The 14,776-nt window shown below is 47.2% G+C and overlaps 1 protein-coding gene across 2 annotated transcripts in view; it reads left to right on the top strand.

Moving 5' to 3' along the window:
- Positions 1-10,715: 10,715 nt before the first annotated feature.
- The window catches only part of BMX (BMX non-receptor tyrosine kinase), a 48,597-nt gene continuing 44,536 nt past the window's right edge, over positions 10,716-14,776 (top strand). For both annotated transcript variants that reach the window (XM_032880141.1, XM_032880139.1), the window contains exon 1: positions 10,716-10,863. In XM_032880141.1, the coding sequence (XP_032736032.1) occupies positions 10,861-10,863 (3 nt within the window). In that variant the 5' untranslated portion in view covers positions 10,716-10,860. The remainder of the gene's footprint in view (positions 10,864-14,776) is intronic.

Raw genomic sequence — 14,776 nt, 5'->3', positions numbered from 1 at the left:
AAAACACGTTTAAGATCTTGGCACCGAAAGGATCTTCGAGAATCACCAAATTCAAAGATCCATCTATCCCTCAAGTTCAGGGCCAACTTGAGCGGCAAGAAATCTTTGAGCTTTGTCAGGAAGTTATCAAGAGCGCAGGAAACGGAAGGAGGTGTCCTTGACACCAATCCTGTATTTGAAGACCCGTCTATACCCCACCATTGTTATTCAAAAGAGTTTTCTCTCTGTGGGCCAGTAGTTGTACTGAACGGAGTATCCCAGGACAAACACAACACACCTCTCCTCCACTTCAAATGCTTGCACAGCGTGCCGCCAAATCTCTAAAACTCATTTTCCAAGCGAAAGACAACCCATTCGTTCAAAGATTCCTACTCAAATCACCAAAGACGCTTTAGCAAGAGGCATAGACCTGAGAGCGCCGGTTTGGATCCCGGCGTCACCAGGCACCTGCTGTGTGCCCCGAGGCCACTTCCTAAGCCTCTCTGTGCTTCATTTTTTCCATCTATGAACTAGGGGTACTAAGACTGCCTACCTCAAAGGAGTCTGGTCAGCCCTCTGGGAATGCTAGGTGCTGTTAGGCAGAGCACTCCATTCGGCAACGGCCGGCCCGTCCGTCAAAATGAGTTTCCCCCCGAACCCCCGGCCAAGCAATCAATCAATTCTTATTGGGTGCTGGACAGTGGGGTCTCAGAAAGGCATTCAATCCTCAGAGCGGTACAGAACCGACATCACCTCCCTAACAAGAAACCAGGGAGGGCTTTACCCCTACACGCGCCACTTCTAGGTCCTTCCAAACTCCCGCCCCGTAAATTCTACGCAGGCGAACAACTGACGAGGTGCTTACCAGACCGCGGTACTTTGCAGACAGGAAAGCCGCCTGGCACTTTTTGCCCAATGCCTGAGTCCTATTTAAGCATCTCCCGTCACCTCCCGAGAGCTTCCCCCGGAGTCGCGGGCTTGCTGGGGAAGGCGGGGTCCGCACCAGGAGCGCAGCACCCCCTCGAGCCTCCGGTCCTCTGCGGAGGCGGCGCGGGGCTCGGGGCGCGGGCATTTAGCGTAGGGCAGGGAGGGCGCCTGAGCTGATAGCCTCACCGTGACTCAGCGTTTCGCCGCCCGCCACCTCCGCGGAGCGGTGGTCTGAGGGGAGGGGTTTTGGGGGCGGGGGCGGGGGCGGGGGCGGGCGTGGGAAACGCTCCGTTATTTCCGGACCGGGGGGCTCCTCTCGCGCCGCGCGCCGCCCCTCCCTGCCTGCTCTGCTGCCCCGGGACCTCCGCGCCCCTCCCGGCCGGAAGAGATGCTACCCACCCCCTCCAGGCTATTGGGCTGGGGGGGCTCTCTGAGCCGGGCAGGCGCTCCGATCCGGACCCTGTGGCTTCCAATTGTGCCTCCATCACTTGTCACCTGCGCGAGATGGGGCAGGTGGCGCAGCCTCTCTGTGCCCACAGTCCTGCCACTGCGAAATGGGGACGGGAGGAACAGAGCCCACCTGGTGGGGTTGTAGGTCAATGAGCTGGGTATGCCCTTAGCGCTACACGATGGTGGGGGAGCCGCAAGACTTTTGTGCTCCTGCCTGAAAAAGAGACACGCTGTAGTGGGGAGACAATTGGTTAAGAGCTTGGTTGTTGAGGGGTGCAGGCACTGGAGAGTTTTCCCGGAGCGGAGTTGCGGGAGCCGGTGAGCGCACCGATCTAGTTCATTGCTGGAATGCTTAACCAGGGGTACAGGCATGGCAACAGGTTCCTGTCCTCTAAAGACCAGAAAGCTCATTGTGTGGTTTGGAAAACGGCAAGACAGTGGTGCTCGTAAAACAGGGGCAGAAGACTCCGTAGAGGGCCAGAGGGTAAATGTTTTGAAGTTGTCGGGCCACTTACGTTCTCTGAGAACACAGCTCCAGCTGGCCTTTGTAGCAACAAACCGGCCACGGACAGCACGTGGAATAAACGGGTGTGGCTGTTTCAATAAACATTTATTTATTTATTTATTTATTTATTTTTAATTTTTATAAACATATAATGTATTTTTAGCCCCGGGGTACAGGTCTGTGAATGGCCAGGTTTACACACTTCACAGCACTCACCATAGCACATACCCTCCCCAGTGTCCATCACCCCGCCGCCCTCTCCCCAAACCGCTCCCCCCAGCATGTTTCAATAAACTTTTTTGGTTACTGTTGGGGAGGGCGGATTTCCTCTGCCCTCCAAGATCCTTCTAGCTGGACGAAGAATCAAACTGACATGAGCGGGAGGAACAGGAGTAAATCAAATGACATTTCCTAAATACGGGTGATCCGCACAGCCTGAACTTATAGAGGCTTATCTGGAGTCCTGAGCTCAGGGGAGGGGGCAGGGTGCGGGAAAACAAAGGGAAGGAAGAGCATTTGCAGAAGGTGAGAGAAGTCTGGAAAACAAAGTTTGCCCTGCTATGCACCTAAGTTTGTTAATGAAAGAGAGGTTTCTCTCTCGTAGCTCTCTTCTTGGTACAGTTGCCCGGAGAAGTAAAGCACTTTTCCTGAATCTGCTGGCTTTTGATTTCTTAACTCAAAATAATCTTCCTGCCAAAGTGGCCCATCTGGGGAAGGCCTGGGTGGCTCAGTCAGTTAAGCATCTGCCTTCAGCTCAGGTCATGATCCTGGGGTCCTGGACTTGAGGCCCACGTTGGGCTCTCTGCTCACTGAGGAGTCTGCTTCATCCTCTCCCTCTGCCGCGCTACCTGCGTGTTTTCTCTCTCTCAAATAAATAAATAAAATCTTTTTTTTTTAAAGTGGCCTATCTTGAGGTGACCTGCCCTTGTCCCTACAACACTGACATTTGAATTTCATATAATTTTCATTTGTCATGAAATATTCTTTTGATTTTTTAAAAATTTCAACCACTTAAAAATGTAAAAACTGCTCTCAGCTCACAGACTGTAAAAACTAGGTAGTGTCCCTGCTCTAAAAGAACAGGGTAGTAGGCGCGCCTGGGTGGCTCAGTTGGTTAGGCGTCTGCCTTCCGCTCAGTTCATGATCCCAGGGTCCTAGGATCCAGCCCCGCATTGGGCTCCCTGCTCGGTGGGGAGCCTGATTCTCTCTCTCCCTCTACCTGCCACTCTGCCTACTTGTGCTCTCTCTGTCAAATAAATAAAATCTTAAAAAATAAAGAAAAGAAAAGAACAGGGTAGTAGAAGAACAAGGACTTTACCCTGGATTCTTTATAGGTCAGTGGGACTCAAATCCTTCCTCTCTACCTTACTGTGATTCAAGGCTAATTGAGATAAAACACATGAATATTAAAAGTGCCATGAAATAATACAGTATTGTTACTTCTCAGGGTTAAGATGACTTCTGAAACTTTCTCCAAATAAAATAGAAATACGGACTCTCTGGCTCCTTGCAGCCTTTAGTAAATGGTTCTGCATCTACTACCAAAAATGTCAACATTTAGTCAGTTACCTGGGCCTGAATCTCAGGCTATCCCCATCACTCTTCCACCTCGAAATCCTGTGGATTCCACACCTAATGTCTCTTACATCCCATTGCCTCCGGTCATCTTATCTGATAGCCACGCCCCTCTTCTGGCCGTCAGGCTGGCCACTGGCCCATCCACTCTCCACCTCTCCGGGAAATGGAATAACTGCCTAAAACTTTCAGGGCCCTCAAGAGAACGTCTTCTGATGTCTGTAATCTGGCCTCACCCCCAACATGCTGACACTCGTTCAAGGACACACACACAAGCACACGCACACGCACGCAGAGGCACTCCACTCCCTCTTTCTGCCACGCTGACTTGTTTTAGGCTCTGGAATGTACATTCTCCCACTTGTGGGCCTGCTGTGCCTCCGTCTGCAACTTTCTCTCTCCTTCATCCGGCTTATCCCCATTCATGTTTCAGCTCAGTTTCCATGTCACTCCCGCTGGGAAACCTTCCCCTCAGATCTGGGTGAGGTGTCCGACACGGCCGTCACTGTGAGATGGGGAAGCAAAAGGAGTTCCTTGGGGGAAAAAAAAAAAAAAAACCCTGCCTTTTTTCCTCCTTCTGCTTCTATTCTTGCTAGGACCGGCACCCCCGCCTCAGGTCCTCCTTGCACGGGTCAAGGAGCTAACGATTTCTTTGGAGTCTTCCAGCATAATAGGTAACACCCACGGAGTGATCAGGTGGGTCACTGCAAACTTTTTCCAAGACCACCGACTCCAGACACCTTGACACCAAGACCCCTGGTCCCGGGGCATAAGTGACTTATGGAGGACACCAGAGCCTTGGTCCTTATTCTGACCATTTCCTGGATGCCTGAGAGGACAGGGACACCAGACTATCACCTTCATTACAAACCCCAGACCCTGAGCAAAGACGAGACTCGCTCTCCCTCCTTTCTGAGTCTCCCAGCTGCTCGGTCTTGATGTGCTCTCCCTCTCCGTCTTCGGTAAACTCTGCTCTCCCTTCCTCTCGGCTTGTGGATTATTTCCATCCTGCATACAGCCAGAGTCCCCCTTGGCTGGTCCTGCGGGACACCCTCTGGGTCCTCGGACCCAGGCCAGCCTGCATCAATCACAAGCACCCACTGTTGATCAGACTCATTGTTGATCATCTTGTGAAAGATCCTCTATTCCTATGACAGTTGTAACCGGATGTCCCATTCGACATGTCTTCTGCATTGTGACTTTGATACTCCCTCCATCGCAGGTGGCCTCTACTTCTCTTCCTCCGGAGTCTGAGACGGCCTGGTGGCTCTTGCTTCCTGCCCCTGGGAGCAGTTGCCTGGTGAGAAGAGCCGCGGATCAGAGGCCAACTTTTGGGGGGAAAGCCAGTGCCACGTCGATAAAACAGGAGCGCCCCAATGGCGTCCTTCTGCACTTCTAGACCCCCAGAACCATGAGCAAAGAAAAACTGTTGTTTTAAGCCACTTAGCTTCTAGATCATTTGTTTTGTGATAATAGGCAACTGGAAAAGAAACTTGAATGCCAGAGGAGATAAGGTGGTTTTTCAAAGCTCTCTGGGCTAAAGAAGTGCTCTTTTAAATAATAACCCTTTACGAAAGCATTTAAATGTTATTACCAATGTGACTAGCCAACCACCAAGATAACTTATTAAACTTGACTTGAGAGATGAAGTATTGCATGCCACAGGCCACAGCAGTGACCTCTGGAGTTCAAGTGTCCTGAAGAGTTCCTCTGTTACAAACAGCATTTACAAGGAGAGCTTTGCATTAAAAGGAAGCAGAAGAGAACGGCTTCCTTGTACATCGTTACCCACTCCTCTAGTAGATTTGCAATGCTCTTGGGGATGCTTTTGCTTTATCACCTTTTCAAAGGTTCCTCTGGGCCTCGGAACACCCTCCACCTCCAACACTGTACCAGGAGTGAGAGCTTCCCTTTTGTCTTGACTTTGAGAGGTCAGGCGTGGATGTCGGCTAAGTCCGAGGGCCTGCCTGGTTTGGGCAAGGCAAGGAACTCTCTTTGCAGACCCCGTGTAGGAAAAAAACAGGGCTGGAAAAGCTAGAAGACCTAAATCGAAGACAAAGCAAGGTCAGAGAGGGGCCAGTGTTTATAGATGGAATACGGGGCATGGAACGTTTCTCTAGAGGGGCCCACCTTGGAGAGGAGCAGCGTGACCCTGTCGTGGAGCTTGGCGCACTTTTCGCACCATCATCCGTCATCCAGATGGAGATGTCCAATATGTGTGTATGTGAATGAGTGTATAGGTGGATATACGGGTGTGTGGCTACATCATCAACTGCCCTCGGGGTCCTAGGAAGCATAAAGAAAACTCTGACGAAATGTCAATGATGAAAACCTTTCCTAAATGATTCTAAATGATACCGTTATGATCTTTAAAAACACCCACATTGTTGACGCATTTTATTTGACTATCTCAAAATTGCATTTTCCTCTTTTGTCTGACTTACCGATTTTCTTCTCCAAGATATATTTTGTAGGAATACACAGATGTCTTCTTTATTTCCTCATGTCCAATTTTTTTTTTCTTCTTCTACCACTTAGCTCAAAAATGCTTTCTTGCAGTTTGGTCAGGTTTTGGTAATTTGCTTCCCAGAGCACTATCGTGGCTATTCATGAAATGACCAATATCTTTGGAATATTCCAAATTAGGCATTCAGACCCATCGAACCCAGGGAAATAGACTGGCTCAAATCAGACACTATTTTGTAAACATTTGTTTATGAAGGTCATTAATGGGCTGTTGGTTGAGGACATCCAAAGACATCCACCAGAGACGAGCAGCTATTACTCCCACTTCTACCCTCATGAGAGCAATCCGCCCAGCCCTGGGTCTCTTCTATCACCCAGCCTTCTGACCCCGAAGCTACGTGTGATCTACCATTGTGTGAAACACACAACTGTGTTCCTGTCTTTCCCATGGGTTTTTGGCAGCATTCCAGAAAAGAACAGCTTATGACCCCTCTTCTGAGCCACAGAAATTTTCTAGAATGCCCCACAAGCAAAATGTTCTTGGCCCTGAAAGGCTGATTCATCTCTGCACCAAGGAAAGGGAGAAATGTAGGGGACTGATTCCCCTGATACTTATGTCAGTTACCCTGATAACCTTTCTCACTTTCCAGCTTTTATATGGTGGTGCCTTCTGGCTAAATGGAGGCTGCTTTCAAGGTCACAGCATTGGGAGTTCAAACAAGAGGCTAATTTGAATTAACCTCTATCTAGTTAATGTTATGGATGCTGGCGTTCATGGATGAGGTGGACCGTTGTCTGCAACTTACCTTGAATGCACCAGAAAATAACAACGGTAAGAACTGCGGTAGCAGTGGAGGTAGTAAGACCGATCAGGCGGACTGATGGACAGATAGACAGATGGATACACAGATATGTGACAAAGCCAATATGGCAAAATCCAATTGCAGAGCCTAGAGGGTGATATAGGGGTGCTCGCGGTACAATTCTTTTAACTTTTCTGTATTTTGAAACTGCCCATGATAAACCTTTGGGTAAGATCATTTGGCTCAAAGCGGGAATCATGGCTGGGAGGGTTCCATAAAGATACCTCCTTTGTCTACTTTCCTCGTTTCCAACTCTGGCAACCTGGCCCGCAGTCCAGCTCAGTGAATGTCTGTTGAATTCCAAGCTACACGTCACTTGTACAGCTGGCAAGACTCTTCTAGAGTATGAGTTGGCAAATTTTCTTCTGCGAAGACAAGATAGTAAATATTTGAGACTTTGCAGGCACACGGTGGTGGCTGTGTGCCCATAAATTTGATTTACAAGAACAGGTGCTAGTCATGGGTCACTGAGCCCCTCTTAGCCCCCACATCCTTACCTTCCACTAAAAATGAGAGTAAGGGGCACCTGGGTGGCTCAGCAGGTTAAAGCCTCTGCCTTTAGCTCAGGTCATGATCCCAGGGTCCTAGGATCGAGGCACGCATCGGGCTCTCTGCTCAGCAGGGAGCCTTCTTCCTCTCTCTGCCTGCCTCACTCCCTGCCTCTCTGCCTACTTGTGATCTGTCAAGTAAACAAATAAAAAATCTTTTTAAAAAATGAGAGTAAAATCGACAGCATGCCAACAGGCTCTGTAAAGATTTCACACATATCGGGAAAGGTACTAACAAAAAGAAACAACAAAACTTTTCATGTCCACCTCCATCTCCTACTCACCCATCTCCTCTCATAAGGACCAAGCGTGACTGTTCCACCACTGAGCCCGAGGCTTAATAGGCAAGCATTTCTAGGAGAGGCAACACATTAACGTCCCATCCCAATAAGTGTAAACTATTTACATTCAATCCCAACCTCCAAGTAGATCATTTCAGCACTGGGGGCGCGGGCAAATGCAGGAGGTGGTAGAGAAACACCCCCAGGGAAGAGATGCCCATGGAAAAGGCTCAGGGTGTAGAGAGAGACGCTACTGGAGCCCTTGGGGCTTACTCTTTGGAAAGCGGAGGCAGACATTAAAGGTAATAAATAAATGACTCGTCCAGCAGGTTTTAAGGTGTTGAGCGCAGTGGAGAAATACGAAGTAGAGCAGAGTAAGGGACACTGGCAGTGTTGGGTGGAGTGAGGCTGTAGGATGAAACAAGGTGGTCCAGGGAGGGCTCATTAGGAAGATGCCATCTAAAGCAGAGACCAGAGATGAGCCAACGAACCAGGCAGATGTCTGTGACAGTTTGCCAAGCCAAGGAAACCACCAATGCAAAGGCCCTGGGGCAGACAGTGTTAAGAATATTGTAGGAGGAGCAAGGAGGCCAGCATTCGGAGTGGCGATGTGAGGCAGAAGAATCAAGGGATGATGTTAGAGACAGTACTGGTGGACCAGAAGAGGCGGGGCCGAAGGAGAGTTCACACTGGAGGAGTGACAGGATCTGAGTTACATCGAAAAGAGTTGCTCTGGCTAGCCAGTGGAGAACAGATCTCCAGGAGCAAAAGTAGAAGCAGGGAGAACACTCGGGAGGCAGGGGCAACATTGAAGGTGAGAGATGACGGCGACTGCCCAGAAAGTAGCCAAGAGGTGGTGAAAAGTGGCCACGTTCAGCATATATTCTGAAGAGAGAGCTCACCAAATTGTGTGAAGAACTGGATGCTGGGTGTGAAGGAAGGGGAAAAGTCAAGGGTGACTCCACACTCTTTGGCCTGAAGCAGCTGGAAAAATCCTGTTGCTGTTATCTGAGAGGGGACGACTACAGGAGAAGGTAGTGTGCGGGGGTTAGTCAGGAGGTCGGCATTGGGAGGGCAAGATAGACACATTGATTAGACTTTCCAAGTAGAGATGGACAAGGTGACAGTCTGAATTCCAAGTCTGGAATTCAGGAGAGAGGAGCTGGCTGAAATTTGGAATCATGAGCATATGCATGATGTTTTAAAGCCATGAGTCAAATGCATTTTTTAAAGTGAGAAAAAAGAAAGGTCAGCCAGAAGCCAGAAGAAGCTCTCTCTCTCGCCGTTGCTCTCTCTCTCTCACACACAAAATGGATGCTATCGGATTTCTTTCTTATGCTAAAGACAAGCACTAGAACTCCCAAGTGAATAAGCTTGCTCACGTCATGAAGTCAAATTATTATTAGAGCACGTTCCTAAGGGGCTCACCAGGCGCAGGTGACAATGCAGACCATAATTTGAACAAATTAACTCATGTAATCGACATAGCACGTTGCCACAAGTTAGAATGAAACTTGAAGACCTGGAAAATACAGAGCCCAGGAAAGGTCCGGGAGAAGTGGCAGAGGAAGCAAATGAATAGAATAAGTCAATAAATCGGCGACATTTGACTCAGAGGAAACCACTCCTCCCAGCTGCCCTTGAGTGTTTCAAGGGCCAAGAAGGGATGGGAAGCCTAAGATTGCGCCCAGGTGTTTCCAGGCTTCTACTGCTTCCTGTCCCCCCTCCTTGAAATTTACTAGTCATTCTAGAGTTGATCTTCTGCCATGCTACCATGTTTAAATCCAAATCCAGAGTAAATCCAAATCGCCGTGTGGGAAAGGAAGTTCATTAACAGGATGTTAATAATAATATTATGTTATTATTATTATTATATTATTATTATGTTAATAATAATAAATTCATTTATTTGGCCAAGAGGCTGGGCCACGGGTACTCTGTTTCACCCTGGGTTTCTTGAATGGCTGCCTACCTTATTCCAAGAGACCGAAGAGCTATTTGGGAACCATCAGGGTTCATTTACTATCAGGGTGTAAGCTCCCCTCTTCGGAATTCTTCTGAGGGTCTCTTTGCCCCTTCCCAAATTCCAGTTTCAAACAGAAACACTGACAATACCTCTGTAAGCTATTTTGCCCCACACTCCACTGTAATTAAGCCTTTCCTTGGAGTCCTACCTCCACTGGACATTAGGCCCCTGAAGATGTGGGCTGCCCTCATTCTGCTGACCACTGTCTCTGGTCCCTAACAGAATGCTTAGCACACGGTAGGTTCTCGAGAAGACTTGACTGAATGCCAAGAAAATAGAAGTGATGCTAATCCCGCATCCACTCAAGTGAAGACCTCTTGGAAAGTCAGCGACATCACTCTCCTCCGCCAACCCAAGTTTTCCTCACACCCTAGATGTTTCCAAATAAGTTGAAGTAGCCAACCACGGGTGACTTAATTCGGTGTGTCACGGCATACCAAAAGGGTGATTGAGGTTTTCAGCTGTGGATAGCTGAAAAGAGTTCATTAGTTTCACCACATATGACCAGTCCGTGTGCACCAGAGACAAGAGGGTGGCACGAGGAAAGCCAAAAGTTGTGATACTGTCACAGTGATGTTGAGTGACAATCACACTTTTTCATTGCAAACTTGGGGACTGCTACACAAGCCAAACTGATCTCTTTTCCACTTCTGGGCTTCTTAACAATTTCAGGTGTGGAAATGTGCTCCTTTTCGGTCATATTAACTGTCCTTGTCTGTCACATTTCCTGCAGCGTCCCCTCGTCCAATGTTGAGTTGAAGTTTTCGTTGCTCATTCTCTGCGTTCTTTGGCATTACCTCATGGTTTCCTGATTCGTGAGAGAAGTCAACGTCAGAAGTGGGGTTTTGCCGAGCTATTTTCTTGTCCATTCCAGCCCAGAGCTCTATAAACAAAGGCAGGGTTATCACATGTTCCTGAGGGCTGCCTGGGAAAAGCAGGGGCTGTGGTTATCAAAATTGGAACCTTTATGAAATAGGCTTTTGTCTCCGTTTTTGTTGCATTCAATCAGATCAACAAGTGTTGGCTAAGTGTTGAGCGTGGTTTCCTGTGGGATTGTGTAAGGCCCTTGCAGGACAATAAACGTTTTGGGGGCACTGAGTAATGTAGCCATTTCTGATCCGGCAGCCGGGAAAATGTGAGACAATTTGCTGCTGCTGGAAGGAGGGCAGCTGGGGCTTGTGTTCGTGCGAGAGTGGATTAACTGCAAGGCGGTGGACCCCCGGCGGCGGATCGAGCCAAAATGGTGCGTTGAGGCCGTAGTTGGCCCCATCATGTCATATCCTCCAGGCAAATAGGTTCAGAATGATGAATATGAGATTGCTGGGGCTTCTCTGGGGACTTTGGGTGAGATCATCTAATTTGGGGGCCTGTTGCGGTTTTACTGTCCATTCCTTCCCCGGCTCAAAAACGTCGTTCAGGGAAGCTGTCAGGCTGTGTGTCCCTCGTCTGTGCGTTTCCTCTGTTGCTTTTCTCTGTCCTCTTCTGCAGGCATGGCCTTTTGTGACTTTGCATATTGGCTTCCTAACTGTTTCCCAAAAGACGGAGAAATGTTAGTCCTACCCTCTTTTATTTACTTGTGTTTTTATGGTGTTACTTTAACTGCAAATATTTGTTCTCAGGTTCCTGAAGGCTTCCAACGTCTGGGGTTTGGGGGGAGGATTTTAGACGGAGGTGGAAAGACGGGGGAGGCGAAGCTTTTAGTTACAGCCATAGCCAGAAAATGTTGAAAGTTCCTGTGCACCAGGATAATTTCACTGGATTTAAGAAGTAGCGCAAGTGGGGGCACCTGGGTGGCTCAGTGGGTTAAAGCCTCTGCCTTCGGCTCAGGTCATGATCTCAGGGTCCTGGGATCGAGCCCCGCATCGGGGTCTCTGCTCTCAGGGAGCCTGCTTCCTCCTCTCTCTCTTTGCCTGCCTCTCTGCCTACTTGTGATCTGTCTGTCGAATAAATAAATAAAATCTTAAAAAAAAAAAAGTAGCACAAGTGGATTGTGGTCTAGGTCAGGACTTTCCAAACTCTCACGGGCACACGAGGCTCCTGGGGATCTCGCTAAAATGCAGGTTCTGGTGCACCGGGCCTGGGACGGGAACTGGGCAAATGCATTTCTCCCAAACTCCCAGGCCCGCCTGATACCGCCAGTCCGTGGACCACCCTTGCAGTCACATCCACGTATTGATTTGTGAGAAACCCAGTGTCCCAAAACCCCAGTCTGTAAGGGGCTGGTTCACCTTGAACCTAAGATAAGTCGTCCCAGGATTGAAAGCTTGTAACAGACAGATACTTGTATCTGTAACTTGTATCTTTAACAGTGCAGATACATGCAGAGGAGAGAGATCACAGGAAGTGTTCCTGCCTCTGATGCTCTCCCATCCCTAGGGCCCGGGGAACAGGGATGAGGACAGAGATTTTATCATCAAAGATCATTTCATTCTCTCAGTTTTTAACCTTTCCTATGGTCTTTTTTTTTTTTTTTAACTTTGCCTAGGAGTGATGGGGGAAGGAGTACAGAATTTGGGAGTATCAGCTAGCGTGCTAGGCGGTGTACTGCCATTTTCTCTTGACTCCTCCTAACTCTTCCACATGGTTACTGTTTTACTCCCTTTATGGATGGGGAAGTAACACGCCAGGTTGCACAGAAACGGAGCAGGGATTTGAACCCACGGGCTGGTTGCTTCTGCCCACACCAGCCGGTATACCCTAAGCAGGGCTGCGTGTTACTAATTCAGCATAAGTGATCAGGACATGGCTTTATCACCTTTTGCCTTTTTCCTAACCACCCCACAAGGTGACTGAATTAGGACATACCCCATAGGATGGGTGGGTGGGTGGGGGTTTGGCCTACCCCACAGAGTAAACGAATGCATATTTTCCAGGTGCTTTTTAAAGCGCCTGGCATAATGCAAGCCCTCCTTAAATGTTAGCTAAGATGATTATTGCTATAATCACTCATATTCTGCAACATCCAGTGTTAATGTCCTCCCTTCCATAATGTCTTTCTTGATTATCTTTTTTTTTCCCTTGATTATCTTAAGAAGAAGAAACAACTTTCCTTCCTTGGGTCTTTCAGGGCAATGAGAACATGGACTCCACTCTAGCATTCTAGTTGTTTCTTCCCCCCTTTTCTTTTTCAATCATGGTTCAGTGCCCACGGTGTGCCCAGAACTTTGACATAAGCTTTCTCAATCAAGCGCCTTGAGAGAGCTGTGACTCATCTTCTCTTCCTGGTCAGAAAACTGAAGCTTAGCACAGGGAAGGGGCTCGGTCAGGGTGACACTATCCATGAATGACAGCTCTGTAATGACGTCCAGCATGCCGTGGGCTCAAAATTCTGAACTCCTCACTCTCCTGACAACATTTCCTGGTAAATGCTAAATAACTACAGGAATTCTAGGTCATGTTAACTTAGTGTTCACCTCTTACCTATGGTTGTGGGATGGTTGCAGGCTTCCTTAGAGAAAATACTATATTGGTTTCTGCCAGTTTTTTTGGTTATACTTTTTTGTTTTTACGTCCCCTGCACTTTAATCTCTTTCTAGTTTCACATACCTATGAAAATAGGCAGCCCGGACTATTTGGTAAGCAAATTGATGTGTCTCTTCCGTGTAGTTGGTAATATGAGAGCCCAGCCAAATTCTGCTGGCTCTTCTATGGAAATACATTTCTGGCTAATACTAACTAGTTTCAGGATCTCATTTCATTTTGAAACTGTTTTTTAACCTTCTCGACTGAACATATATTATTAAATATGGGCAGGCAGAGTCAAATTTGTTAGCCGTCACGCAGGCATTTGAATCAACAGGGGTACGTGAGCCGGTCGACTTATGTCCTAATACAGGGAGGAAATATTGCATTTCTAAAAATTAGTCATCACTGATAATCTCGTTCTATATCGAGGGAGACCACAGAGATGCCTCCATTTTCAAATTTAGGCTAATGTAGGAGAAGAGATCAATACAAGGAAGGGATAGAAGCAAATCGAAGTAGAAAGGCAGATCCCAACTAGAACAGGAGCCAGGCACTGCCCTAGAAGAAACCGATCTGGATGAGACCAAAGCATGAGTCATCAAAACAGGATTCTTCAAGTTCATTAGGATGTTCCAGGGGCCAATTGAGGGAGTAGAGCTTTGAAGGTCTGCAAAGACACGTGGCCCCATGTGTGTGTTACATAAGAACAACAAATTACAGACCTATCTTCACAGAGCATGAGCTCATGTTTGTGAAAATAGATACTTATACATTTGGAAAAAATCCAGAGGTATAGTCACCAAAATGTTAACGGTTTTTTTTTTCTTTTGCTTGCTGGTAGTTCTTAATTTTGTAGAATAAACACACATCATATCTGATTTTAGAAAGGAAAGCCAAAAAATTCACAAAAGGCAGAGCTTTGGAGTTAACAATTTTGTCGAAATTTGAGAAATTATATAGCATCTAATGCAATAATATGAAAGAAGCTCGAGGACTTGGTACCTTCCTTTCTAGCCATTGTTCTTCCCTTCAATATACAGAAGCAACCTTGTGAATTTCACTTGTCAATTGCTTCTGTGATTCACCATATTAATCTTTTAGATAAAATTCCCTCCCCAAAATCTTTAATGTAATGAATGTAAAAGTTCTATAAATAGTAAAGTGTGCGTAAGGTCAAGCAGCCCTGGGAAAGGCTGCTTAATACCTGAGATTTTGGGATTTGCTTTTTTAAAACAGTGCTTTTAATGTTACGAGTTCATTCAGTATCTGAAGAAGTTTTGAAAAGTAAATGCTCTTTTTTTTTTAAAGTAAAAATTTTGTGTTGAGCTAACCAGATCTATTTAACTAGCATTCTGCTTTAAGGAGTCATGTTTTAGCTGTGGCTCTAAAAGACATTTGACAAAAGTTTTCACAGTTTTCTTTGTATGCTTTGTTAGTAAAATTGTAGAACACAGGAATGTAAAAGCCAAAATGTCTTAAAACTATGCCCAGTGTGGTATGGCTCCCCAAAAGGGTCATGTACCCCCCTCAAAAAAACTAGACCTTCCACAGTTTCACTAAGTCTTCAAGGAAATTCTCTTCCAGACATAGACTTTGGGTGTAGAAAATCATCTTATCTTAACTTAATAGAGTTAACAGATCCCCATCTTTGAGTTCGGGGACCAAGAAACCAGCGACCATGGCATAGAACA

The sequence above is a fragment of the Lontra canadensis genome, unplaced genomic scaffold (assembly GCF_010015895.1).
Source record: "Lontra canadensis isolate GAN:19392208 unplaced genomic scaffold, GSC_riverotter_1.0 scaffold68, whole genome shotgun sequence".
Classification (NCBI taxonomy): domain Eukaryota; kingdom Metazoa; phylum Chordata; class Mammalia; order Carnivora; family Mustelidae; genus Lontra; species Lontra canadensis.
This window is presented reverse-complemented; position numbering and strand designations above follow the sequence as displayed.